This window comes from Cyanistes caeruleus, chromosome 5, assembly GCF_971803275.1.
Source record: "Cyanistes caeruleus chromosome 5, bCyaCae1.hap1.1, whole genome shotgun sequence".
NCBI lineage: Eukaryota > Metazoa > Chordata > Aves > Passeriformes > Paridae > Cyanistes > Cyanistes caeruleus.
Window position 1 is genome coordinate 41,254,780 of NC_141705.1, and position 26,436 is coordinate 41,281,215.

The window sequence follows — 26,436 nt, forward strand, 5'->3', positions numbered from 1 at the left end:
CCTGTATAATTCTCCTAACCACTTCTGGTAATTCCACTGTGGATCAGTTCTGCTTTTGCTGTAAGTAGAATTGGTGTAGCTGATTTAAGCATCTGCCTGGTGTTCACTAACCATGCAAATTACTCACCCTGCTTTACAAATATTACACCTGGAATAAACTCACAAATATCAGTAGGTCTCTGCCCAAGGTACAGTCATGCAGGAACGTTTTGCTGCTTGCCAGAACTCACATTTGTACAAAGAACCCCCTCTGAGACTGTAATAGCACAGTGTAATGGAATTTGCGACTTTCATAGAGGGGAAAATAAAAAAAAAAATCAAAAAAAAAAAATCAGCATTTTGGCTTGGAAGACATTTTGTCAAAAACAACTCATAACTAGTATTGGGGAGAAACATTTTGAGCAAGCTAACCCTCAACAACCCCAATTTCAAAGATTTATGAGATTATTGAACAAATTAATCTGACTTGCTCAGAGCTGCACAATCTCTTTCATCAGCATACATTTGCAGACATTCTGAGATAGTTCACACATATACAAGGAAATACAACACACAATACAACGCAATTATTCAAATAATTTAGATCCACATTACATGGGATGGTAAAGCATATTAGCATTTTAATTTTATGGATTTAAACCAGAGTCCTACAGCTTCCAAATATATTCATAAAAGGCAGAAAACCCAAGAAAACAAATCCCTTCTCCATGCTGCAAAGCAGTTGCAAAGCTGTTCTGCTGAGCTCTCTCACCCTGTTGCTGACATGAGCCCTGAAAGCAGTCTTCCCATACAGATGAAGAGAAAAATCTCTGCATTACCTATCAGATTGTTATTTAAATTTTCTATCATACCATGTACTTAGAAACAATCTGTTGTTTGTAATCTCCAAAGTGTGTGAAAGTCAGTTCGCACTTTTTGTAAAAAACAGAGGCATTTTTCCAGCCCAAGCCATGTTTCCAAACTTCTAAACTCATTTACACTGAGAAGAAATTAGTGGTATGACAGCCTTAACCACAGCAGGCTGAAAAAATGCAGCATCAAATCAATTATGTTTTTTTCCAATATTAGCTATGTGAAATTGAGATTAAATTGAATAGGTGATATAGCATAGTAAAAACAAAAAAATATATATTATATATATATATATTATATACATATATAATTCATATACCTATTTTGAACATTTTATAATATTAGCTTCTGTTCCTTACAGAGCTCTGAAATCCTTCTAATAGTTGTATGACTGTGCATTCAGGAGTCAGGGCATTTCAACATTTTACAGAATTTTTCCCTACTCTTGTTCACTGGAAGAATCCTTGGGGGAAAATATGCCCATTTTAAAACACAAATGGCAAACAACTCTTTTATATTTTTTATTAACAGTGAAATGCAAACACACTTATCTTCTGTAGTTAAGTAATGAAGATGCTATTTCCATGTGCAATAAAACCCAGTAAGTTGTTCATGGACTAACTGAAGTGACTGGCAATTCAATTACAGAGCCAGCATCCCAAATATAAAAATCAACCACATGATTCCAGATAATGAATACAGAAGTGAATGTTTTTCCTCTGATATCAAATAAAACAGTAGATTAGAGATGAAATAAGGTATTTCTTAATCTTGAGTCTGTACCTTTAGTTGAACTGTACATGACATTTCAACCCTCAAAAAAATCCCATTAATTTCTCCGAGCCAGGTTTGGGAGCAGGTGGTGGGAGATTGTAATGGCAGGAACTGAAACACACCTTGCTGTAGAATCACAGTGAATATCTCTGTCTTGCAAAATTTTTTTCACACTTTCATAAAGTGACTAGCCATTGGAAAATGCATTAGGTATCTGTGCATTAAATCAGGTTCAGGACAGGAATGTTAACACTTTATATTCATTGCCCAAATGGGGACTTCGTGGGTGGGAAGATAAACTCCCCATAAACTGAGTGATTTGAGAATTTTCTTAAAACAATAAAGAAAAAAAAAAAAGAAAAAAATCTAAGCTCTGTGGTGGAATAATTGTTAAGCAAGGAGGCACAGTATTGCTGCATTAAAAAGTAAAAAATGTTCTGTGGTAGTCCTACATACAGATAGATAAAGAAAAATCAACAGTATTTCAAAAGACAGCTATGCCACTCTGTAAGTGCACCCAAATAAAAACAATAGCTGTATTTCAAGCACAGTTATTGATTTTAGAAGGTTCAGTACAAATGTCTTCAACATGTGGTTATTTAAAACCTGCTTGCACTCCTTACTGTTGAGCTGGTTCACAGTATGCCTTCACTATGTTTATCTGATTATTTTATTCACTCCTTATTGCTTAGTCATACAAAAATCATTATTGAAATTATTTACTAATTTAAATAAAAGCTCCTTTTTCAGTTTTAACAAGGTTACACTTTATATGCATTTGTAGTCAATGCAAATTCTTTTTATGAACTTACCAAATGAAAACATTAAGGTTTCAAGACAAAATAACAATGATGCTCCACAAACCTATATATTTTGTATAAAAACATAGAGACTTCTGCCCTATACCTGTTCAGAAACCTGTTTGGCAAGAGAAATCAATCCCTTTTCCACAGTCTTCTAAATGCAGATGCCACTGTATTCATGTTCTAATAAATGTAATGATCAGATAAAAAATAATGGGACAAATCTTGTTCATTTCAGAAACAAAACTTCCAGTTAAATGTCAAATAAAAAACCTATTCACATATACATATACATATAGAGAGATTATGATCTATACAAACTGCAATTTTTTTTGCCCATTTAGGTATCTCTTCATTGTTATTTTCAGTCTGACCTGACATTCCTTAGCTTGAATTGTTGCAACATTGCTTCCAGAATATGGGCACAAGCCTCCAGTAGAAAAAATTTGTAATTTATACCCCTGGCTCACAGGCATGAGAACATGACTTAAAGAGATAAATTAGCTTACTAGTAAGTGCTCTCAGATAATCTGCTTCAGAAAATGGATTGTAGAGTTTAACCAATGTCCTGCTTTTGATTTATCTGACATCCAAAACAAACTGCTGTTTACTCTGTTAAATATATATGTGCATACACTAACATATACATGTGTGTATACACACATATCTATCTATATATGTACTTATACACATTTATGTTTACTGTGGGTTATGGCCTCTTTTTAGTTTCCTGAAAATTAGTCCTATCAGCATGTAGGATTTTAATTTTAGTTATTTAATTTAAAATCATATTTTCCTTAAGAAAATAGTTTTAAAAATTTAATCATGTCTCCACAGAAGATGCCTGACAAATTAAGCCATCTGAATATTCAAAATAATGATAATAGAAAACAGAATAGTCTTTACCTGTTTAATGCATTTTTAAACTAATATGTTCTCAGGTATTATATACTTTCCTAGTAATTATCAACTGTTCAAAAGGAATTATTTATCTGCTAAATATGCCTTAATTCTCAAAAATATTTTAAGCATGAGAAGCTTGAAGAAAAGAACTAATGAAACCAGCAGTAACAGCATCACCCAGTGCAGTGGTGCTTGGTTTGGGTGCATAACACGTACAGGATAGTAAAAGGAAGTCTTATGTACACAAAGAGTTAAGTACATCCCCAACTATGTGCAATCACACCTACTGAAGTCAGTGTAAATTAAAATTTCCATTAGCATAAACAGAAAGAAATGAATATATTTTCATATAGTATATATGAACAAAATGACATATAAACACATATACTGAAGAGATTGACTGATAAAATATTGGTTTATTTGCAAGCTTGATTGACATATTTAAGGCTTGACTGCCAAACTACTCGCAAACTACTATTAAGCATAACTCACTTTCAGATTTCTAAGAGTAAAATATATATTTATATACTGTATTCAAAACTGCATGGTAAATTATTTCAGATATTATGGACAAAAATATTGCAATAATCACGTAAGAAGGATGTGGAAAATCAAGCAGACAAGAGAAAACTGTTGGGTTTGGATCTGCCCATGTTCTGGATCATGGCTGTGTGAATATGGTCTGTGAGCCAGGCACAAAGATGCACAGCAGGGACAGCCCTGTCACACAATAAACACCCCAGGTTTCTTTATGCAGAACTCTCGGGACTAGAGGAATGTTTAAAGTTTGCTACGGAGATCAATTTTGAGAGGAGAAATGTTTTGAGAGAAGAAAAGTCACGGGAGGCAACATCCTGGTTATATTGTATCATTTTACTGCAGAAACTCATCTGATCCTCACCATTTTAATTACAAGGAGGCACAGAACCTATTTCACATCTGCTCGCTGAGCCTCAGAAATGTCTTACAGCGAAAAGGAAATGAGAAGGACCAAGAATACAAATGAACTGAAACACAAGCAGCTAATAAATCCCTCCTTTCCTTAAAATCAGTTCTAATAATTTATTGTGAAATACATTTAGGCTTGATCCACAGTAATTTTAATTCAAATAAACACGTCTAAAATGCTCCCATCCTTCCCATTACAGGATATTTATTTTTGCTTATTCTTTAAGCATTTTGGCAGCAATTTGCTCAATGCTATTTCTTTAAGAATGAAAGCTGTAGCATTATATTCCAAAATGGTTGAGGAAACCTTTGCCATGACTCTCAAGTTGCAACATGCCAGATATTTACAGGTTTTCAAAGCTGCTGGTTGAAGATATAATGAAAGGATCTAAGGTTTATGCATGAATCAGCATCCCCTTGTCACAATGTCATGGTGCAGTGATCCCTGCAGAGCTGTAAGACTTGATTTAAAACAGTAAAGCTCAACACTGACTCTTGAGCCAGCAGGATTAAACATCCAAGATTGTACATATATTACCTCTGTGCTCAAACTACTTCACGAAAAACTTGTTATCGTTATGGCAGTTTTATAGTGCTCCACAGGAAACCTCTCTTTAAGAGACTCCAATATCCTTTCAATTCTAAAATATGTGAGAGCACAATACAGCTACCCCTGAAGCTGTTGGGTAGGGAGATTTAAGAGGAAGAACTTCATCTTCATCACTTTCCTTCTTTCTTATTTTGACAGAATTAAAAGCTTTTAAAAAATCTGGTATCACTGATGGTCCACACTCCTTCAATTAGACTAGACTCAATTACACTGTGCTGAAGGACAACGAAGTCCAGTGGTTTGAATATGTTCCATTCTGCCCTATGAATCACCTCCAGTGCTGTACCTTTGCTCCAGCTGTTAAACCAAACAGAACCAAGGAGGTTCTGTTAGAATGAATTAAGAATTCTCACACAGTGCTGAGCCCAGCCTATTTTTCTTGAAAGCTACAACTGCAGTCATGGCAGGAAACCTGCTCTTAATTGTGCCATTACTCAGAAAAAAATGTGCACCGCCCTCAATCCAAACCACTAGGCTTCCTAGTGATGCTGATTTACCAAGTGTCAAACTGCAATTAGATTCCAGCAGCTACTCCCAGTGACCTGTCAACACAGCTTTGCAGAGATGCAACAGTCCAACAGACTAACGTGACTAGTTTTTATGGCTACTTTTTAACATAATTGACTTGTGTTCCTTTCCCAGGTCATGTGAAGGTGGCCCATCCACCTTGGTCAAAATCAGTAGGATTGTGGCCCGATTTGCTGTCATGGCACACATCAGACACGATCTCTCGGGGTTGAGGTGAAACACCCACTGAAGTTTTCACATGAGGTTAAGGCTACCAGCTCACAGAGCATTCTCTCCACTTCTACACCCATTTTCTGGCCACTTTCAAATGACTGAGTAGTATCACTGCTTGGAACATTCCTCAGGGGTAAGTGACCATCTCATCCTTTCTGAAGTTTAGGAACCCAATGGTTCCTAAACCACTGGTTCGAATAAAAAACATTTCCTCCATCAACAAACTCTGAGCAAGCGCTGAAAATTAGTTTGAAGACTTTTACATATTTTTACAGTGGGCTTTCTGTTTGCTTGTTTGTTTTTAAAGCAGATGGAGTAGTGTGCTGTTGCCCTGAGGCTACCAGGGGTGGGAGAGAGGCAGGCTGAGCCCTGGTGGGGCGGTGCAGGGGACCACTGCCGGCTGCCACCTGCGGGTGCCAGGTTGGGACCAGCGAGCAGAGCTGCACCTCACCTCTGCCACACCAGCCAGAGCTTCTGCAGCCTGAAACACGGCTGGCTCAGGGTTTAAATCAAGAGCCAAAATATTACCGTGGCCGATTTGGGGCAGAAAAAGGTCATCATTTCTATTCTGGCATAAGCCTGCCACTATATTTCCATGCAGAACAATCGCCTTGTTGGAGTGAAACACCTGGAAAAATACTGAAGCATTTTCAGATTCATATCATCCTACATTTCTGTGACTTTCTTTTACACCTGCATTGTTTCATAGTGCTGGTTTTGGGCACAAGTACTTTGAACATTATTCCAGAAATAAAATAAAAAAAAATAAATCAAAACAACACTCTCCACCCAAAAAAGCCCCACAAAACAAAACAAAACAAAAACCCCTAACAAAACCAACCTGCAGAATGTTCAGTATTTCAGAAGAGAATAAACATAGAGGGGACAAAAAGAGATGGATTCTTCTTAACCATTTGTGCATGAAGTGCTCTGCAATCAGCTCCTAAATTCTACTTTTTTGTACACCAAATATTTGTCTTTGGAACTCCTTGTTCTACAATCAAACCCTTCTGGGAAGGTAATTGAGAGAATACTGTACATATTTTTAGCATATGCTTCACTAGTCAAATCCAATGCATAAGATAACTTAACTGAAACATCAGTGATAACTGAGGTGATGAAAAACAAGTACATGTTCATGTCTTAATTTGGAGCTCTTCAAACTGCTTGAAAATTGAAGCCTTGGATAGGGTTCAGACCAAGGAAAATCCAACACATGGATGTCATCCATCTCCTTTCTGCTGGAAGCCTCAAAGTCCACCACTGCAGTCTACAGCCTACACATAGCATCTGAGTATTGTAAAAGTTCTCCACAAGAGACAATAGCAAAGCTAATATATGTACTCAAAGGCCAGTCAAAAGCACTTGATGGTCTTGGAGAAAAACATGTAACCTTTAGTTTCTCCAAGACAAGGTGACTATGCCTGTCTCTACTGCTAGCAGGAAAAAAAAATGGTGTTTTGCAAAGCCTGTTTTCAGGTTTTCGTTAACTTCACAGAATTGAGGAAGGCAGAAAAACCGGTCACATTTTTTGCAGAACGCTGCATGAACTGCTACACTTACTTCATCAACAGTCCAAGTACCATCATCTGCAAATAAAGACCCCATGCGGTTCTGGTTGATACAAACCCCCATTACCTGAGAAAGGAAGAACTATCTAAGCAGTTTGCAAAGATTAACAATTTAGCATTACTGTGGCTGATGACGTGCTCTGACCTTTTTTTCCTTCAGCTATGGATTCCATACCCTCCTACCCTCGCACGTGCCACTGGAAGCTCCTTCAGCTGAGCTCTTGCACCACCTATCCCAGCGCCTGTGCCAAGCCGCCCCTCTCAGCACCAGCGCGCAGGGTAGCCGAATCGGGGGGAGGAAAAAAAGGTCGCCAGCGGAGGGAAACTGCTCCGGCTGACGGCTAACCTCCAGATTTAGAGTCCCTTAGGTCAGGAGGGACGGCGAAACGCCTGGGGGGAGCGCGGCGCTGGGCGGGAGCGCCCGGCACGGCACCGAGCGCTCTCCGCATCTCCGCCGCCCGCGCCGCTGCGGAGAGCCCGGGTCCGCCTGAAGCGGGCACGGGCGGCAGGGAGGGCAGCGGGGCCAAGGCGGGCACGGCTCCCGCGGGGTCACACGGCCCCCGGGGGTGTCACACGGCCCCCGCGGGGTCACACGGCCCGAGCGACAGGAGGCGGAAGCGCACACCGCTGCGGGACTCGCCGCCCCGCCGGGGGGGCTCCTCTCTTCCCGCTACCACGACCGCGCTGGCCCGCCCCGCCTTCCCCGTCGCCCGCCGCGCAACGCGTGTGCTCCGCGCCCGCGGCACGCGTGCGGCCGGGCCCCGCCGAGCCGAGGGCGGAGCCGGCCATGGCCCCGACGGGGGAACCGCGGGGGCGGCGGGCTCCCGGCGAGGCAGAGCGGGCGGCGAGCGCGGCCGCCCATGAGCGCGCCGGGCTGGGGGGCGAACGGGCGGCGAGATGGAGAGATGATGGAGAGATGGAGAGATGATGGAGAGATGGAGAGATGATGGAGAGATGGAGAGATGGAGCCCGCAGCACCGCGCGGCGTAAAATGGCTGATCGCCCCCCGCCGCCCGCCCCGCACCCTCGGCTGCTGGCCAGAGGGGGCCCCGGCTAGCCCGCACCGCTAGCGAGGCGCTCCGCAGCCCGCGGGCAGCCCCGGGGCGGCGGGGGAGCGCTGCGGGCAGCCCCGGGGCCGCGCAGCCTTACGTAACGCGCGGGGGGAGCCGCCGGGAACCATTTTACACCTCCCGGAGGGCTGGGGGGGCGCACGGAGACCCCGAGCCCCGCTCGCACGGGGCCGGGCGCTCCCGCAGCTGCTCGGCGGCGGGGCGGCACCGCACCCCGCACACAGCCCCGCACACAGCCGTGCCCCGCACGCACACACACACACACACACACACACACACACACACACCCCCGCCGCACCGCTCGCAGCCGCCCCGCCCCCGCCGCCACGGCAGGCTGGCAGCGCCCGCTACTCACAGGCGTTGGTGACGGCGAAGCTGTTGGCCACCTCCAGGTTGTCGATGTGGGGAGTCAGCCTGAACTCCGAGGTGGAATACTGAACCATCCCTACCCGAAACGCGCTGTACTCCTGATCGGCGCCCCTCGGGAACAGCCCCCCTGCAGGGAAACACACACGCGTCAGGCGGGCGGGGGCACCGGCGGAGCGGCGCCGGGGCCAGGTCTCTGCCCGCCGCGGGGCCGGGCCGGGCGCGGGTGCCGGAGCGCTCCCGGCCGCGGCTCCGACCCGTGTCGGGGAGCGCGGGGCCGGGCGCCGTGGCCGGGGAAAAGGCGAGGGGACCTCGCTGGCGCCCGGCGGGCACCGCGGTGGGACTGGGCGCGCGGCGACATGACAGGAATGCCCGAGTGACACCGGCGGGGATGAGGGCTCGGGAGATCCGCCGGGAGGAGAGCGGGGTCCCCCCCAAATGCGGGCACCTACCGATCTGTATGCTGTTAGAATTGACCCCCCAGATCAGTCCCCACAACACAGGAGCCAGGAAGACAGAAATATGCATAATCTTTTGCATTTCCAGGAAAAGTAGAGCATCCACAAAGCCACGGAAACAGCCCTTTCTTCTTCTTCCTCCTCCTCCTCCTCCTCCTCCTTCTCCTCCGCGGAGCGCGCTCGTCAGCAAATTAGATCCCGTGCGCTCCGGGCGAGCGGCCGGCGGGAGCAAGCGAGCCACGGGAGGGAAGAAACGAGAAGAGCCCCGCGGCGGGTGCGGGAGAAGCCGCTGTCCGAGCCGCCACCGCCGCCGCCGCTCCGGTGCTGCCGGCGGCTCCGGCGCTGAGCGGGATGGGGATGCCGGCGGTGCCCGCTGCGCTCCCGCCGCCCGGCCCGGCCCGGCCCTGCCCTGCCCTCGCACGCGCTCGCCCGCGCTCCTCGCACTCAACGGGCGGGCGGCGCTCCCGGCGAGGCGGCGGCGGCGGCGCCTGCGCGGAACCGGCCCCGGCGGGAGCGCGCCCGCCGCGCCCCCTGCGCGCCGCGCCCCGCCCCTCCAGCACCGCGGACAGCGGCCTCGCTTCTGCGGGACCGCTGAGTTATCCATCCATCCATCCATCCATCCATCTATCTATCTATCTATCTATCTATCTATCTATCTATCTATCTATCTATCTATCTATCTATCTATCTATCTATCTATCTATCTATCTATCTATCTATCTATCTATCTATCTATCTATCTATCTATCTATCTATCTATCTATCTCACCGGCCTTCCCCAGTTTGGAGCCGCCTTGCAAATACACCTGAAAAGCATTTTTTTTTCTTTTTTTTTTTCTTTTTTTTATTCTTTTTTAAGCTGCTGTACCCAAACCGTTGAAGTTAATATGCAGAAAGAGTTAAAGCTATTCTGATTTTTTTATTATTTTTTTTTCCCCCACCTTTCCAAGATGGGTTCCGGCTGTTTTAGCTAGACATGCTATTTTCTGCAAGCTAAATTTAACATTTCTCAGTTTGGCATGAAGTCTGTTGCTGTGCACCACACACACTTTTATAGAAGAAAAGGCAGTGTAGCATTCCTGTGACCATGACAATGAATTTGCTATTAAGTAATCATTTTCTGGCATATTTTTTATTAATTTATATTTAGTTAACAATGATGGGAAGTATCCACATGGAAAAGGATACTCATCTTGCAATGAATTACCTTTTCCATTTTTTCTTCCTTTTTAATTTTTATTTTTCTTATTATTATGATTAAATTGTTTTAATTCTCCTTTCCAGGAGGAGGGTGTCAAAGCTTCAGGTATCCAGATGTCAATATGAGTACATATCCTGAACACATAGGAAGCTGATAATTTGAGGCCCTTTACTCATCACTAATTCATGATGAGTTTTGTTTCATTTGAGTCATTTCACCAGGAAATCCTGTACAAGCTTTTTTTTCTGTACTTGTCTCATCTTCTCTCTCTCGCCCACAAAATGAGATGAGCCTGACAAAGAGAGCAAGCTTTAACAACCTAAGCATAAAGCCCCCATGGGCTTATCTGTGTGGAATGGCAGAGTTGCTACAGCCCTTCCTCTGTCTCTCCCCCAGCCCAGTCTCTCCCAGAAGCCACGTTTTGTGCTGCATGGTAAAGATAACTATTGAATTCTGTGAAAGGGGCAGGCAGCGTCACTGTGAGAATCAACAGATTAAGCTGTCAGGGGAAAGCTTGTATCCAGGTAGTCCCCACTGCATCCCAGACAATGAGATGTACAGACATTTACTTTTAATAAATTTTTCAGTGTAAAACTGCCAATCTTTAACAGAAGCACAGATAAATCGTATACTTTTTTTTTTTGTCACTGAGAACCAAACCATCCCTCTATGTATAACAAATAAGGTTAAAATTAAACAAAGATCTTGGTTTAAAGGTTGTATTTTAACATGTTAAAACAAAACAAAAAATCATATTTTCCAATATTATAGCTGCATAATGAACTAAAATATAAAAAGGATTTGGGTGATGTAAAGCATAAAAATGAAATAATGGTTGTTGATTTTCTAAAGCATATTTTTCCCCTGCAGAATTGTGAGTGTGCATAGGTATACATCATGTACAATATGTGTGTGTATACATATGTGCATGTACTACTCCAAATTTGTATTATCACATCAGAATATGTAGGAAAAAAAAGTCAAATTATGTTGCCATATTCCACTGTTGATGTGCCAGGGAAAAATACAAGATTTCAACTGAAATGACTAAGTACAAAAGGACAGCATGGGTGGATCAATCAGCAAGGAAACAGTTAAATCAGAATTTAGTAATAGTGAAAAATGTCAATAATACAAAAAAAAAAGTTTTCTTCAACTCTCTACTTTTTATAACAATCCGATGCTAATCGAAAAGATGCAAGCAGGCAAAGGAGAAAAAAGCAATTTATAGGCGATAGTAATTTATGACCATGTACTAAGAATAGACATACTCATTAACACTATGCATGAGAAAATCAGACTACATTACTGGGAATCACATTCAATACTTATTTCTTAAGGGAAAAGAATCTTGTGAGAGGTAAGTAAGGGCTGTATTCTTGAAAGCAGAAGATTATATTCTTATATGCATTCTTCTGAAAGGAGCTCATATAAAAATGCATTAGTTCAGAATGTGAACAAAGCATCAATGGGAAGACTGTTAATAATAAGCATCCATCACTTGTTGAAAGGAACATAGCAGTGCAATAATAATGAAAACAATGGCAGATGACAGAAGTCCAGATATCAAATAATAAGATGTCAGACCCCTGAAAAGCCGAAGTGCTTAATCTTGATTCCATAGAACTCCAGGAGAGGTTTGCTACCTACTGCAAAGAATCACAGCTATACTTGATTTAACAATTTAATATTGTCCAATGGTTATTCTGAATGTAAGGTAGAAGGTGGTGAGGAAGTTAAAAAAGAATTGATATATGTGCTAATCAGAAGTAAAATTTATCAGGAATACATTTCCTTTTCAATTCATCCTGGCACAATCCTGGTTGAGACAGTGGCTGCAGTTCAACTAAATGTTCATATGTTTCATCAGCTGAATATGAGATGCAGAAAGAAACTTGGAAAAGACTGAGGAACTGAAAATTTTTGCCTTGTGCCCAGAAACATTTAGCGATCACTCCCCATATATTTACCAAAAAATAGTTCAGGAATGGCTTGATGACACGGATTACATGCTTCAGGAAAGTAACTTAGACAATACAAAACACTGGAGGAGATGGATGGAGTAAAAAAAATCCGTTGTTCAATGCTGATATTCATCACATTCAGATTAGAAATAAAGTTTATCTTTGTTTTGCTGTTTTAATAATGTATCATTGACCATGCAGTCATATGCTGAGCAGTGTAATGAATTCCTTAGCCCTGCAAAATGCACAGTTAAAACCAGACTCATCGAAATATCCTAGTTGAAAAAAGTTAAATTCTGAGAAGGCCTTGGCTCAGACTAAATGTTTATAGTAGGCCTTCTGGACTTCTATCCTATCAACATTTGGGGTTTATATTCACTATTATTTTCTGTATCTTCTTCAATGAAAAAAAAAATCTTAAAATGTGCAGAATTATTGGGATGCAAAAATGCTGTACCAACATATGAATCCTTTGATTCCATGGCTGATCAATAAATACATCCCTTCAATAAACATTATTGTCTTTGCATTTTTGAAACCTACAGAACGTTTTCAAATACCAGTAAGTGTAAATAAAGAAGAAATAGAAATGAAAGTTCCAAATCTATTTCGAAGTGGGTAGTCCCATATGTTCACTCTGGATCTCAAGAGTCTTTTTAAAAATAAAAAGTATGTCCTGATCTTCCATGCTCGTTCTGCTTCCTGTTCTGATTAGCAAACACGTACTGTTCCCATTAACTGCACACACACCCGGGGAGGACACGTTCTAAGGAGCAGCTTAAGCTACCTTCTATTACCTCATTTTGATGATGAAAAAAGCAACATCATGACCCTTCTGGTGTAGCTGATGTAAAATAATTGGTAATAATCATAGAGTTTTCACTTCCCTTTGCTATGTACTAGCTGTAACAGTGCAGTTTGTTACCATGTTAGCTAACTGTTATGAGAAATTTATAGCAATTTGGGATTTGCTTTTTTTATTGAGCTACTTGTATTCTTCCTATTTGCAGAAAATTTTATATTTATTTTGCCAATAAAATCACTTAAGCATATGCTAAATAAATCATGTGTGTGGAAAATCTTCTATTGATTACTTCAATTTTTTTCTGCTGAGATTATCACAAATTACATTGTTAAACCTCTGGAAAAACATAAAAGGAACACTTTCAGATTAGATTATGCATGCTAAATCCCTGATTCTTGTCTGGCAATATCTTTCTTTCTCTTCCAGTGGTATAAAAAACTTCCATGGCTTTGTTTCAGATCCAAGGGATGCATCTCTTATTCCTGTCCTAATTTTTCCCCTGCCTACCTTCTACTTCTCCTCTTCTTCGCTGTTTCCTTTCCTGACTGATTTCCATCTGGTTTTCAAATGCATTACCATCAGAATCTCCTTCTCTCCACAGTTATTTTCCTTCATATTTTACTCTCCATTCTCTCTGTGGAGCACAGCTAATTCAAATGTGTTGGACTGTTGCTTTAGACTATAGTAGCCAGCCCTGATCCTCTCTCTTTTCCTCTACCACCTCTTCCATCTGTTCCACAAGCAATGCCAGCCTTGACTTCAGTGCTGTTTTTTATTCTCATGGTGTTCCTATTCCTTTTTTTTTCATGCTGGCTTCTATATTCGAAGTATCAACTCTACATCCATTTTTCAGGTCAGCTCTTAATCACTGAAATTCCTCTTTAGCGTTGCACCTTTTCTGTCACCTGTGAGAAATGTGTTACTCGTTATTCAGAATGAAAAGCCCTTTGGAGATGATGAAGACATCAGATCTCATATACCAGTGGACTGTTCCCTGCTGAGGTATGGTACTTGTCAAATCCCCAGTACTTGTCAAATCACCTCTCTGTCTCACTTACCTGCATTCATAAACAACACGCTAAAATGTTAAAAGGCAAAAACGAGCTGACAAGAATGTTATAGTCTGCTCTCTATTGACATATCTGGGGTACACTTTTAATGTAAGTCTCTAATTTCTACTAACTTGTGACTTGGACTTTTTTCTTTTAAAACTAGGTGTTTTTTCCCTCAGCCATCACAGAACCGTGTGGTAATCCCACATCTTCAGAATCCCGAGCAGTAATGCTAAGAAGCAACTCTGGAACTACAAACTACAAACAGGTTGAAACCCAAGGCTAATATGTGCCAGTGACAGTAAAACCTCTATACAAGCTTGGTCACATATTGCTCTGCACTTAAATTTATGACTATTGTAGGAAGTTGACTGTGTCATTGTAGTGAGTATGCAGAAGTAATATTTGAACAAGGACATGGGACAAATACCAGCCCATGGGAAATGGGCTGTGTAATGATCATTCTCAGCATGGAGAAGACATCTTCTCGGTTTAATGTTTCATTCATACATAAAAACTATTCATAACCTATATACTTACTCCATTTACCTTAGAAACCTGGAGAAATCAGCTGACCTTTTTAAAATTTGAACCTGTTGCAAAGCTGATGAGCATCAGAGACTTGATTTCTTTTTGTATCCCAACAGGCAAAATTAGTTCATGAACACTGAACTCTCACAGCGAATGGAAATTCTCAGAGTGGTTTTCCATGTTAATCAACACTATAATTTCCTTTATGACCTTGCAGAAAATTCAGGACAGTGTTCATATAAGCTTTGCAAAGATGCTTCCTACCACAGCAGAACTAACTCCTTAATCCAGGGAAGACAGCTTCTCATAACATTCCACATTGCAGGAGTGATTCTCTCCTTCTTGTCTGGAATAGTTTCCTTAGGATCTTGTTCATATCCTTTGCACAAATCTTTGAGCCAAGGGCTTTTTGAACAAGCAGGAAAGCTGCAATGATAACGCCGGTGCCAATCCTGCTTTTGGGCTGGGGACCACGGTGGTCAGGGCCAAAGCAGGGGAGGAGGAAGGGCAGAGTGTCACCTCCTTCCACCCCTTGGAGCTGGGGAGCCCCGTTCCAGGCTGCTCAGTGAAGCACACACAATTTGGCCAGCTGTCAGCGTGGGGAGATGTATGATGGAAAGAAAAGAGGCTGCTTTGCTGCTCCCTCCACAGTAAAGTGGAACGAAATTCACTGCAGTCACCAAGGGAGTAAATGAAATTTCTGTTTTTCTTCTTCCGTGGGGGTGTTTCCCTTTTGAGCCTTACAGCAGTATCAGAAGGCATGCAGGCAGCAGGTTCCACTTGCCCCAAAGCCACTGGCCACAGTCACAATAGCTGTACACCAGACTGCAGCGTAGCAGATTTTGGTGTGTCCACATGTAACTGAGAATTAGGGCACAGATTCATTTATAAGCACATTGTGCTAATCTGCATTTTTTATTCTTTTAAATTTTCTTAGTTTTGCTTTTAAAAGTAAAAAATATTCACAAATATTCTTTTAAAAAGAAAGATGTTCATGATAAGAATTTAGTTTAAAAATGGTTATGTTATTGCAGTGCATTTTATTTAGATCACTTTAATAGATTTATAATTTTTTCAGGGCTTCTGTCACTGGGAAAACAGTAAAATTTAAGTTATAGAGATTAAGAGTTTAAACACCTATCAGTCAAATGGTCTCTATTATGTTTTCCATTAAAAAAAAAATCAATAATAGAAAAAGCATCAAGAAAATGTTAAAATAATTTATTTTATGACACAAATAGGTAAGAGAAAAATTGCTTCAGAAATTATACTATGAAGTACAAGCACTTAGCAACATTAACAATAAATTAAATTGGAAGAATAGATAGAATTGTGCAAGACAAGATAATAATTCCTTTCTTCAGGAAACATCCAAAAGACAGAAAGTTTTTGTTTTGTCCAAATACCCATTGCAGACATTTTACACTATACTTTTAAAAACCACATCAGAAATAGGATGTAAGATTAAAAGGATTTCTGTGATTTGAAACATCAGCACTCCTAGCCTTATCATTATGATCTTTCCACAACATAAATTTCTTTTGGGTTCACCATTTACCTGTTTGACATCCATAATTTTTATTTTAAATTGTCTTTTTGCGTCAAGAAACAGCTTGCTCAAGTTAGCACAGGAATATACAGCATTGTGCTCAACAGAAGTTTATTTTTAGTTCTGAAAAACCGCTTCAGTTGTTCAGCCCCAGAACTAGTTCACAGCACAGATATTTTTACTTTCACCTCTGCATTGGCATATCTTCCCAGAGGTTAGTTGTGATAGTGTGGTGTTATTGGCAAATTTTACAACAGGACAAAAAATCCCAAACCAGAAATGTAAGAGAAAACCAAACTATTCTTATGAGGCACTTAATTTCATACTTTGGCCAAGAAATACATCTACTTAAATATAGCAAATATGCAGAAAATAACATTCTGCTAACTGCATAATTGATTTTAATATAGGGATTAATAGATGAGCTTATATTAGAAAAGTTTCTGCTTATAGAAATTTGTGGCATTAAAGACAACTTAAACAATGTTTGCTTTGTCTTGACTGAAACTGTGGTGCACTGTTATTTTGCACATTGTGGTCTGTGGAGTTGCCATTTAGCCTGAGATTGGCATTGCTCCTTACTGATTGCCCTGCCCTTAATGAGACCTGTGCACGGAGGTGATGTGCACACATGGCTGGGCTCTGAACAATTCTGAATTTCTGCCTTCCAGGGACACATACACAGCACAACGAATGAAGGAGTGCATGAAGGACTCCAAAAGAAAGGGATGAGCTGGTGGGTCTCAAGAGCAGTTCAAAAATGGTTGTTTACAACAAGAACCTAACCTTGAACTTGGAAATGTCACTGTCATAAGTCTAAACAAGCTGGAAAGGAAAACATGGGCAGAGAGACAATTTATGGCACAGCTAGGAATATGTGAAGCAACGACAGGGATACATCTTCTCTCCCAAACCCTGGCTGTACCTGACCTGTCAGTACCAGCTGTAGCTGTGTATGTGAAAATAGCATTAATGCCTTGCTGTTAAATTAAGCAGATCTTCTGATGTGATCTAATGAATTCACTTTCTATAACTAAAGCTATAAAAATGCCTTTGCTGATAGTATCTGACGTAAATAAGAGCACAGAAAGGCATTTTCTGCAGGAGAACCCTCACCAGCATTTGCCTTCATTCTGCTGGGCTCCCTGTGGTTTTAGTGGCACTAACAAAATAGGACCTTAATTTTAGAGGTTGGTCAGCTGTAGCAAATAAACGTCAAAGGCAATGAAATGGGCTTACACAAAACACACAAGGCCTTTTGAAAAAGCTAGGGAAACATAAAGAGATCAGAAGCTTCTCTCCTCAAACACGTATCCAGAATCATCCAGTTCTTACTGATGTTTTCATACTAGAACAGTAGCAATAGTTCAGATTTTCTTCACAGCAAGAAGCATTCAGCTATTTGAGGCAGTTAAGAAAAATCACAGATCACACCAGCACTCCAAACACTACTGCTGAACAAGATAGCAGATTGCAATATTGCTTCTCTGCTTGCTTCTTGCAGAGCTGCACATGAAAGTCTGTTAATGTTATGCTTCAGAATGGAATTTTCTCCATTCATCATCTGATTATTTTATAATTTTATTAATTATAGCTCATCTCAATTCAGTGCCTCATTAGATGAACAGACGATTTGGTGTTATTGACAAACGATTGTGTGATACATATGAATAATCAATTACAGTAATACTCCATGAAATGACAGTGAAGTTAAATGGATTGAAAATACCACCCTTGAGATTGCTCCTGCAATCTTTTCCTTTTGAATGTCAGCCATGAAAGACAACCCAGCAGTAAGCAATCCATGGGTCAGACAGATGTGTGGCACACACTGTGTATGAACCAATCCCCAGGTGATTTTATCTACACTGCTTTTGGATTACATCCTTTAAATTACAGATAGCATTGCCTGAAAGGAACTTCCCATCTCAAGGGTTTAGAAAACAAACTCCCCAAAACATGTCCATATTTTACTGCACTCCTTCTATTAATTCATTTCCTAGTATTCACTTAATATACCTATCAATTACTGTTGATCATTACTAGCACTGATGAACTAATAAAATACTGGATACCAACTAATCACACCTTTTGTTTAAAGGAAAGTACTTACTGTGCATTCTATGTGACAGCACTTGCTTTGAATTTGTAATTGAAGGAACTAGTCCAGTATGTGACTTCAGTGTCTGGTAAAATCCTGGAAAAGGTTATTTTGGGAAGTATTGAAAAACAAGGACAGCAACATTGAAAACAAGGCCTGGAGGACAAGGCAGTCACCAGTCACAGCCAGAATGGCTTCATGATGGGACAGTCTTGCTTGTGATGAAGGTGACGATCACCTAGGTGATGAAAGGAAGCCAGCTGATGTAATCTTTTGGACTTAACAAAGGTTTTGATACTGTCTCTCACAGGATCCTTCTGGACAAAACGTCCAGCATTCAGCTGGATCAAGACATCATGTGATGGGTGAGCAACTGGCTCACGGGTCAGGCACAAAGAGCTACAGTGAGCGGGGTGACATCAGGCTGGCAACTTGTCACTAGTGGGGTTCTGCAGGGCACCCTAAGCTCAGTTCTCCTGAACATGTTAATTAACCACTTGGACACAGGACTCAAAGAAATACTAAGTTTGTTGAGGGCACTAAACTGGGAGGAGCTGTTAACACTCTTGAGGACAGAGAGGCCCTGCAAAGAGACATTGAAATATTAGAGATGGGCAATCACCAACCGTATGAAGCTTAATAAGGGCAAGTGCTGGATTCTGCACCTGGGATAGGGCAACCCTGGTCATTTGTATAGACAGTGAAAGATAGAGTGAAATGCTGGGGGGCAGTGCTATGGAAAGGTACCTGGAGGTCCTGGTCAATGGCAAGTTGAACATGAGTCACTGTGCCCTGGCAGCCAGGAGGGCCAACCCTATCCTGGGGGCATCAGACACAGCATGGCCAGCTGGGCAAGGGAGGGGATTGTTCCACTCTGCTCTGAGCTGGGGTGGCCTCATCTTGAGTGCTGGGGGCAGTTTGGGGCACCACAATATAAAAAACATTATTAGAGAGTGTCCAAAGGAGGGCCAGGAGGATGGTGAAGGGCCTTGAGGGGGAAGCCATGAGGAGTGGGTGAGTCAACAATGGAGGGCAGACCTCATTGCAGCTCTTCCTTGTGAGTGGAAGAGGAGGGCAGACACTGATCTCCTCTTTCTGGTGCCCAGTGACAGGACCCAAGGCAATGGCCTGAAGCTGTGTCAGGGCAGGTTTAGGTTGGAAACCAAGAAAAGGTTCTTCACCCAGAGGGTGTTTGGGGACTGGAACAGGCTCCCAGGGAAGTGGCCACAGCACCAAGCCTCATGGAGTTCCAGAAGGGTTTGGACAATGCCCTCAGGGCACATGGTGTGACTCTTGGGGTGTCCTGCGTAGGGGCCAGAGTGGGACTCTATCATATTTATGGGTTCCTTCCAATGCAGAATAGGCTATGATTCTGATTTAATATCTCATGGCCCACATTGCTCACTCTGAGCCATGGCAGGGGATGATTTATTTCACAGAGATCTGGAAAAATACATGGTTTGATATGGATGCACCTTGCAAATACTTGCCAAACAAAATAATATTAATAATGGAAGGGGAAAATACTAGTAATTTATTAAACCCTGACACACCATTTTCAATAAGGCTTAGTCCTAGGAATGCCATTATATTAAATATAGATATTGATGCGTATGCATATTAAGTTATAAATGGATAAATAAATTATTTTAAAAGCTACAACTTCTTCCTTTGGTTCTCTGCAAAGTCTTCTGCAGTCCAAGTGAGCAACTATGAGGTTATTTTAAGAATCTGTTTTAGATATCAAAAAGAAGTAATATTAAAGGAAAGAATGCATGCATGCATGCCTGCAGTAGATTCTTCTCTGACAATAAATCAGAAAGAACTACAGTGGAAAGCCAATGCAGATGAGGGGGAAGATCAGGCACTTGAAATCAGTCAGACAACTTCCAGAAATGTTAAGACTGGGAGAAGACAAATAGACATATCACCACTTTATGCCACTGAATCTATGATTAATAGTGACTGAAATATTTTTTATTACTACTTGTGTGCATTACAGTAGTGCCTTAAGGCATTGTACAACATACAGCAAGATAATATTTTTTGCCCCAGGCACAAAAGGCCCTTGGCACAACAGAAAGCTGCCTTATTGTCCTCTGGCACTTGGTGCAGAGGAATGTAAGGAAATAGAGGAAATAATCTGCCAAATTTGCATTGGAGACCTGAGGAAGGGACACTTGCCTCTGCTGTCTGGGTATTGTGTTTAGCTACAGAGCAGAACCTATATGTGATGTTCAGACTCAGGCTGTGCACAGAGCCGTGCCCCCAGTCGGGGCCCATGTGCACTCAGCCAACAGCAGTCCTCCTACTGCTTGGTCAGAGAAGAAATAATTCCATTGATTGAATTCTTTCAGCAGGAACTGGCAGAAAGACCATACTAAAGGAGAGCATGATGGCTGTGTGCAGATGGGAGGTCAATATGGACAAGACTACCTGGTCTATTTCATAAAGGTTTGGTTTTTATTTTCATCTGAGAAATGAAAACTGTTGAAAGATTAAATGCTGTCCTATCTTTTAAACTGGAATCTCCTTTCAGACAAAATAATTTATTCCAATTGTCAAAGCTCATCAGACTCTCAGTGTGAGTCTTGCATAAATGGGTTTATTCCTGGCTGTTTCATTTGCACACTCCATGAAATTTTTTTCTGCCTATTTAATTTCATCAAAATTTCTTCACAGACACTAGCAAACTTGCTGTAAGAGCACTGTAATGTAAAATACACTATCTCTTCCTTATGTTCCTATGTGAAAAAATAGGGTAAACCACCATATATTTTAATAATTAGTACACTTAGAAAAATATCCATTTTAAAATGCTGTTCCTGAAATAGGAAGAATATGGAGGTATATGACAAATAAAACAATAAAATCATGCTTATGGGTAACAGATAATAAAGCACTTCCAGCTTAGATATGCACTTGATGTTTAAAATCTCCCATGGTAAAATTTGTAACATTCGGTATTCTACAGTAGTGGTGCAAAATACTCCCATGAATCTGCAGTGCCTGGGAATATTATTATGGCACCAGCATTATTATTTTTCTCAAGAAAGATCTTCTCTCTTGCAAGAAAACTTGTCAAGTGTTGAATGTGATGAACACATTATTGCAGTGGCACGGGGCTTGGGAAGCATAGCTGTGTTTTTCTCTGGCCGGTTTGCTTTGAATGCAGCTTTGAATACAGGGCAGGTCCAATGCAGGGAGGAGTCTTGTCCTTGTCCAGCCTTCTGTGGGGCAGCCAAAATGACTTCAGCTGCAGCACATCCTCCAAAACCTCCTTGGCTTAAAGAACACAGCAAGGTAAGAGCTGTTAAGTCAGAAAAAACAAACAAGGCCAGTGTGATCCTCTCCTGCCATCACGCACATTTGGTTTTATTCGTGTAAGAACAAAAAAAACACCTCAGGGAAAAAAACTAGAAAAATATCACTAAGTAAAACTTAAGGTTTAATTCTGCAAAGATGATATCTCATGGTGGATGCTGTATATCATTTGTATTTGCTTGAAAAAAGGTAGCTTCTGTGATAGTCTCATCCAGAAGCACGTCCAGAAGGGGAATGGAAGCAGGGCTGCCTCAGAAGCTGACACAATCAGACAAATATTTTAAAAAGCCTACAAAGATTTTACTCCCTTCAGTTGGCTGAGGCTAAACAGGATTTGTCAGAAGCAGGAGCAGGTATCAAGACAGGCTTTGTTAAAAGCAGAAGCTGATGCTGGAGTGGTACTGGTCAGAACCATAATTCTTTACAGTCAGCTCCTGTCAGTGTAATGCCTGTGAAATAGCCAGTCTCCAAATTAATGTTTTCCAGTGAGCTGGCTTTTGAGAGTCAAAGAAACAAACAAATTAATCTGGAAGAATGAGCCTGCCTGAGACACTGATAAATCTGTTATGACAATGTAAGGCTTATTAAACACTAAGAAACATTATTTCCCTAGCCTCTGGGTCAAATGCAACTTTTAAGGTTAATAGAGGAAATCAACATTTTAAAAAAATGTCACATGGACTACTTTTTTTTTTTGTGTTCTGCTTTTCACAGGAAATTTACAAACTTAACTCAAATACATAATGCATGTAGTGAAATTTTATCCAAATATCAGAATATTTTTAGTTATAGGGACATAATTCAAATAGCATAACACATATAATGTTAAAAATAAAGAAACAAGTAGGTCCTAGGTCTTCTCCTGTATTACCATTCAAGTGCTCTTGAACATCAGCACTGGCTTGCCTTCATGAACTCTGATAGAGTCACACACACAATCTTTGCTCTGACTGCACAGAGATGAAAGGTAGGATATCTAAAGCATATTGCCAAGGAAATAACTCAGGCTAGATAAAAAAAGAGTGCTTTGCAGAACAGAAAAGCTAAACAGTACTATTGATTATCATGATGTATGCTACAGAAGAAGGTGGAAGCACAGGGCTGCCTACATACAGACTTTTCTCTCAGAAGCAGCTGCAGTTTCAGCAGAGGTTTTTCTTGCAGTTTGTGCTGCTAGAGAAGGTTTCCCTTGAGCTGAAAGGCTTTTGCAGGGGGCAACGGTACAACAGCTTGACCTGCTATACTCAGGAGGGTTCCTTGGCCCAAAAACCTCTTGAGCTTTCTTCTTCAAGTAAAAAAATGACTCCTACTGTGAATATTCATAGAAAGTAACAGACTGACACAGATATATATGAAAAACCCCACACTTCCCACTGCCACAGCCCGAAGAACTCATCAGGCTGAAAACAGTAATACAATACCTTATCCTTTATACTCCACAATCCTCATATTTCTTCCTGTTAAAGCACATTATGTGGCCTAAGGAAGTGCCTGATGGGACAAAAATCCCTAGTAACAAGACATTACTCCATGTTGTCCTATTGGTTGGTCTCCGTCACAGTAAACCATATTTTCATGCAATAAGATGAAAGGCCATTAATTTTCTTGTACTGAAAGACACGTGCTTAATGTACCTGCTGCCTCTGTGTGATAGGTAATGGTGCCAGGCAGCTTTGGATTTATCTCAATACTCAAAAGATGAGTTGACTAACAAACTTGAAGGTCCTTCAAATACCTCCCCTGCTAGGAGGGAATCAGAGGATGCTGGTCTCAGAACCTGACAGGCACTGACAGATTGAGAAATCCCATGCTAAACAGTAATCAGTGCCCCTCAAAATTAGGGTTGACCTGCACGGACAACCAGGAAGCCAAAAAGATGTTTACAGTCTCGTTCTTGCTAGTCTCACTGTTTTTTTTAGTCTCATTATTCATTCAAAAGATTGTGATCTAATATCCACTGTTAGAGGCAGGGACTTTAGACAGAATGGCTCATAAGAGGGATAGACTCAGGAGGAAACCTCGTTCATGCTCAGGTGGGTGAATCCCACTCATTCATTTACACGTGCATTGGTTCAGGAAAAAAGCAAACTGGCATTTTTTTGTCACTGCCAACTGAATGCTCCTGTCAGTGCACAAAATTAAAAATGTCAGAAATCCTGTAGGTGATCAAGAGCTGTGGAGAGAAATATTTTACGGTGCCATCTTTCCCATCATCCGTAGGAAGGATCTCTCTGTGCTAGCACACAGTGCGTCACCCAGCACACACCTACAGTTCACAGGCACGGGCTGACAACACCCACACGAGCTAACTTTAAACCAACTGCTTGAGCACAACAGCCAAGGCAGCACAAAGCTTTGTGGGGGTGAACTCCAAGGATATTTCTTCATGCCCCAGCCAGCAGGTAGGCTTCCCAGCCACAGCTCAGTGTCACCATGGTGATGCTTCCAGCCCTCCCCAAAACAGCCAGTTTAAGGGTAATGTGGATAAGCCTGCACTAGCTGCAGACATTTTAGTGACTGCAGCATAGACATACTCATAGCAATGAAGAGCTCTCAGAAGGATTTCAAAATAGCCAGGTAATCTTTATTTTAAATGTCTGCTGCAACCGTACCCACTGATGGAAGGAGGACAGGTGCAGGGGGAGTACAGGGGAGGGCAACTTTCTTGAGTCAGGCAAAATGCAAGGGAGTGCTGCAAGCAGCCCAGATTGCTTGTGAGTGAATTGATACAATGGCACAGACAAAACCACAATGATGAGGAATTTATGTCCTCAAATTTTTCTTTATATTCCACTGTTTACTTAGGTGTAGATCTTCATATGAAAAGAATTAGTTTCCTTATCTTTTGGGCACCACAGATGAGCTTAATTTTCCTGTTTTTTTATTAATTCCTTATAGTAATATAAAAAGAATGTAACTCATTTATATACAAAGCAAATGCCTAGACACATATTAAACAGTTGACACAAAAAATGACTATTATTTGATTTATCTGTATCTGTATCTGAATTTCTTTCCACATTACCTTCTGTAATCCTGGAATTAGTACACGAAAGAGTCAAGTAACAATGTCCTCTCATTCCCATATCTGCTACACACCTCATTTGTACTCACTGCAGCACAACGATATCTCAATAGCCTGAAAAATCACTTGACACTGCATATATTCAGGTTGCACTCCGTTGGAAATAAATAATTCAATGTTACCTGTTCTATAAACACCCCCATCACAATCCCCCAGTAACCATAAGGATAAGCTGCTTTAATTGAAGCAGAGACCATGGTCTGTACTATAACTGTATTGTAACATCTCTTAAGAGATTCCTTTAACAGCTATAACAGACTGCTTAAGTAAGGTATTGTCTCTCTTCAGAGAAAAATATTTTTAAATAAAGAATACTTGTAAGTGAATTTCCTTTAAAAGATTATAGAGACAGGTCAATCACTGTGGTCATGCCCAGTGCTGCTGCTTTCTCTTTAATGGGTAATAGGGCACCAAAGACATCTTCCTTTACCCTGTTAACAAGTCCAAATTAATCTGAAGACTCTGAAGAATGAAAGCTGCTTGGCAGTGTTTCCAAGTGGTCAATCTTCTGTACACTGCACATACAAAAATAAACTCCTTTCCTCAAAAGACCAACTGCTCACATACATCATCTCAGCTAGAATTAAGTGGAGAAAAGAGGAGGTGCCATTGCACACTGAAGAGCTGCTCCTAAAACTGGATATCAAACATGAGCTGTGTACTATAGGGAATCAATGCATAGCAGCTGATAAGCTTTTCAAATTACATCCTCACTTATTGCCTACCTTAAATTTTTAGATGCAGTTGAGAAATGAATTAAATAATCTCCATGGAAATTCCTAACACAGTGTTCGAATGTGTTCTAAAATCCTGAAAAATTGTAGAAATATATCTAAAGGGTGATAATACTATAAAAGAACAGAATTAGCTACTTGAATACTACCCCTCAATACTTAAGAACCAAGAAAATACCAAGGTTTATCTTAAGGGTAGAACAAAAATTTGTAACTCTCCTAGCAGTTAAGAGCAGAACTTGAAGTAAATGTCAGCTGAAACACAGATGGGCTCTCCCACAAAAACAGATTTTGCTGTCATGTGGTTTGTTTAGACATCATGGCTAGTTAATTGAGTTACTAAGCTGCACTTCATGAACCTCATATTTGCAACTACTTAAATGCCTTCATTTCTATACTTCTAAATTTTAACTGCATGGAAAATTTCTAGAGCTGTATATTGATTTTGTGCCCATATATTTTTAATTTAATAATATTTTTTTTTCTTGCATGTTATAATTAGTAATTAGGATCCTATTTTGTATACAGTTTTGTATTTGCACGTTATTCTGGAAATCAGTCCACAGGCTGAATTTTACAACTAGAGGGTGCTGGTGGACCATAGTGTGAGATAGTATGCAAAACTCTTGATGACCTTTAGTAGAAAGAAGAAAAATAAAAGAAATCAATTATTACTGCTCAGTAGGACAAGCGAATATATTCCAAGGTAATACCAACACTGCAATATTATCTAGTGTAAGTAAAAAGAAAATTAATACTTTATAGCTGATGCTTGGTTTCATTTTAAATTAAGTTTCAAATTTGATGTTAAACTTTGCTTCTGGCCTTAGTTTTTGTGCTGTAATGAACAAAAAAACCTTTATCTGAACAATATGCATTCCTCTTGCTTCCCTTTGTGTGAGTTGGAAAGCAATTACAGTGTATTATTGATTAAGTGTTTTATGATAAAACACAAAAGCCATCAAGTAAGCAGGAAAGCAAGAAGGAACAAAGA

The 26,436-nt window shown here is 41.0% G+C and overlaps 1 protein-coding gene across 8 annotated transcripts in view; it reads right to left on the reverse strand.

Annotated features, from left to right (window-relative positions):
• GRIA2 (glutamate ionotropic receptor AMPA type subunit 2) overlaps positions 1-9,505 on the reverse strand; it is an 85,687-nt gene extending 76,182 nt beyond the window's left edge. For all 8 annotated transcript variants that reach the window (XR_015287465.1, XM_086891180.1, XM_086891179.1 and 5 more), the window contains exons 1-2: positions 9,091-9,505; positions 8,628-8,768 (exon numbers count right to left, since the gene is read on the reverse strand). Coding sequence is in view for 7 of the 8 variants with exons in the window: in XM_086891180.1 (XP_086747306.1) it covers positions 8,628-8,768; positions 9,091-9,178 (229 nt within the window). In the remaining variant the exon portion in view is untranslated. The remainder of the gene's footprint in view (positions 1-8,627; positions 8,769-9,090) is intronic.
• Between the last annotated feature and the right edge of the window lie 16,931 nt (positions 9,506-26,436).